Source organism: Lipotes vexillifer, unplaced genomic scaffold (assembly GCF_000442215.2).
Source record: "Lipotes vexillifer unplaced genomic scaffold, Lipotes_vexillifer_v1.1 scaffold1081, whole genome shotgun sequence".
NCBI lineage: Eukaryota > Metazoa > Chordata > Mammalia > Artiodactyla > Lipotidae > Lipotes > Lipotes vexillifer.
In genome coordinates, this window is record NW_006779039.1 from 904,043 (window position 1) to 906,245 (window position 2,203).

Here is a 2,203-nt window from a genome sequence, read left to right on the forward strand (position 1 = left end):
TCCCAACTGAGGCTCATGTGGAATAGATGGAGGAACTGGGGAGACTGGGCCTGAAGGAGACATGGAGACTTGGGGTGATATGTGTGTTTGTTGTGGGCGAGTCAGGGAACCATGGCAACAGCCTTCACATCTCTGGCACGGGTCAGCGTGACCACAGGTCGAAGCTTTGGGCCAAGTGCTTTCAACTTGATAAGAGGAGTGGCTTTCTTGGGAGCAGACATGAAAATTCTTCCTTTGAAGAATGGGAGGAAGCCTTTCGTCATTCAAAGTACATACACAGAAATCGGAGGCAGCGGGTAGGGAAGAGGGGGTCTTGACAGTGATGTCTGGACACCACTTACCGTAAGCTCTCTTCTGGCTGGGAGAGGCTCTTATTTCTCTGGCTTGGCTTTCAAACTCCTGCCCCTGGGAATGCCCTGGGTGTGAGTGTGTACACACGTGCTGCTTGTGACTTCCCTGTGCTTGTAAGTGTGACCCTCACCAACCACTCGAGGGCTTGCCAAGTAGTGCCCGTGGGCTCTGAGGCTGACCACTCCGGTTCCCCCAGCTTGGTGCTTGCCAGCTTCTAAGGGCAGCTTCCCACTGTGGCCAGGACACCAGGCGGTGGCTGGACCAGAAGGAGGCCCCTGTCCTGCCTGAGACCCTGACTCCCATCTCTGGCCTAGAAAGGCCTGACAACATTGAGAGGCTAGGGCACTCTGTAGACTGGTTAGACCATAAGTGGAGGCCCTGCTCCCCTCTGGGAAGGGTAGAAACAGAAGAGGGGGGAGTGGCTGAGAACCTGATCATGGAAGAAGCTGGAGCTGTCCGCCTGGAGAAGAGACTTGGCCTGCTGTGAAATCTCTGATGGGTAAAGGGATTGGACTATGTGTAGGATGGTGACCCCAGGACTCAGAGATAGCCCCAGACAGAAAAGACAGCCCAGAAGGGAGGTGGTAAGCTCACTGTGAGTGGAGGTATGCAAGCAGAAGGTAGGCAACCACTCAGCTAGCTCTAACAGGGCAGGGGATTAGACGAGGGAGCCTTAAGATGTCTGCATTCCTGAGAGTCTGTAAATTGGGGACCTAGGAAACTGACTTGATACCTGTGGCTCTTGTCAAAAGAGCACTATCTTTGCCTTTTGGTCTCAGTTGGATCCCTAATGTTGGAAGCCCAGCAGTGCCAGCTGCAGGGGCTCAGACTTGCCCAGGACATTCAGAGGAGGTGGCAAGAGCTGGGTGGGGGTGGGGAGGTAGGTGTCTTGTGAGGTCAAGCTCCCTTGCATACCTCAAACTCAGCTACAGTTTCTGGAAACAGCATTTGGAAAACTCATCTTTTGGTGGGTCTCATCTCTAACTATGGGAGTTATAAATAGCTGGCTACCTCGGCCTTCCAAAGTGCTCTAGAAAGGGAACTTTGATAGAAACTCATGATGCCTCTTCTACTATTTTCTCTGAATTTCAACCCTTGAAATGTGCTCCTTTTTCTCCCCCTTCCTTTTTTCTTCCATTCTTTCCAGGATGCTCATGGTATCTCCAAGAGGGAAGGGGGCTCTCAGATATGTTTCAACAGGGCTGATACTAGCATCTGGAAAGGGACATTTCTTCCTCCTGTGTGACTCTCCTGTACAAGGCAGGACATTTGGCATCCCTGGCCATCCCGTCCTCATATTAAATTCCAGCAGCAAATCCCAGTCGTGGAGCATTTCCCAACATCCCTTAGAGGTGACACTGTCCCCCTCAACACACGCATTTTGAAAACCATTGCCTGAATCCCCCCGAAAGAATTGACTGGCTCAAGGCCATACCACCCAGTGACAAAGCCAAGGCCAAGTCAAATCTCATTCATTTATTCCAAGAACTTTTATTCTTCAACAGGGTGTGTGTCAGAAGAGCAAAGGGAACGCGGGCCTGAACTGACGCAGTTTCCTCCTCTAGCCCACCTGGCTCGCCGTTTCCGCAATTGCAGCACAAATTGACTTTCTGGCAATTAGCGGAAAGAGTCTAGTCGAGCGCGATCCGCGGGAGGAGAATCAGGTGCATTTCAGGCGGGGCAGGGGAGTGAGAGTGCCGAAACCCAGAGGTCTCCGGAGCGAGCAGCCGCCTTCCGCCGGGCATTCGAGGGTGAGCTGCCGCCAGGCCCCTGCGGCAGAGTCACGGCGGAACGAGGTGGAGGACTGTCGACCCTCGCGGTTGATCCCTGGAGGTGTCCCGGGGCGGGGGGG

General features: G+C 53.5%; 1 protein-coding gene across 1 annotated transcript in view; it reads left to right on the forward strand.

The window, feature by feature from the left end:
• Nucleotides 1-216: 216 nt before the first annotated feature.
• LOC103085044 (high mobility group protein B3) overlaps nucleotides 217-2,203 on the forward strand; it is a 6,459-nt gene continuing 4,472 nt past the window's right edge. Inside the window, 1 exon segment of the mRNA XM_082930936.1 lies at nucleotides 217-268. Within this exon segment, the coding sequence (XP_082787062.1) occupies nucleotides 220-268 (49 nt within the window). The 5' untranslated portion in view covers nucleotides 217-219.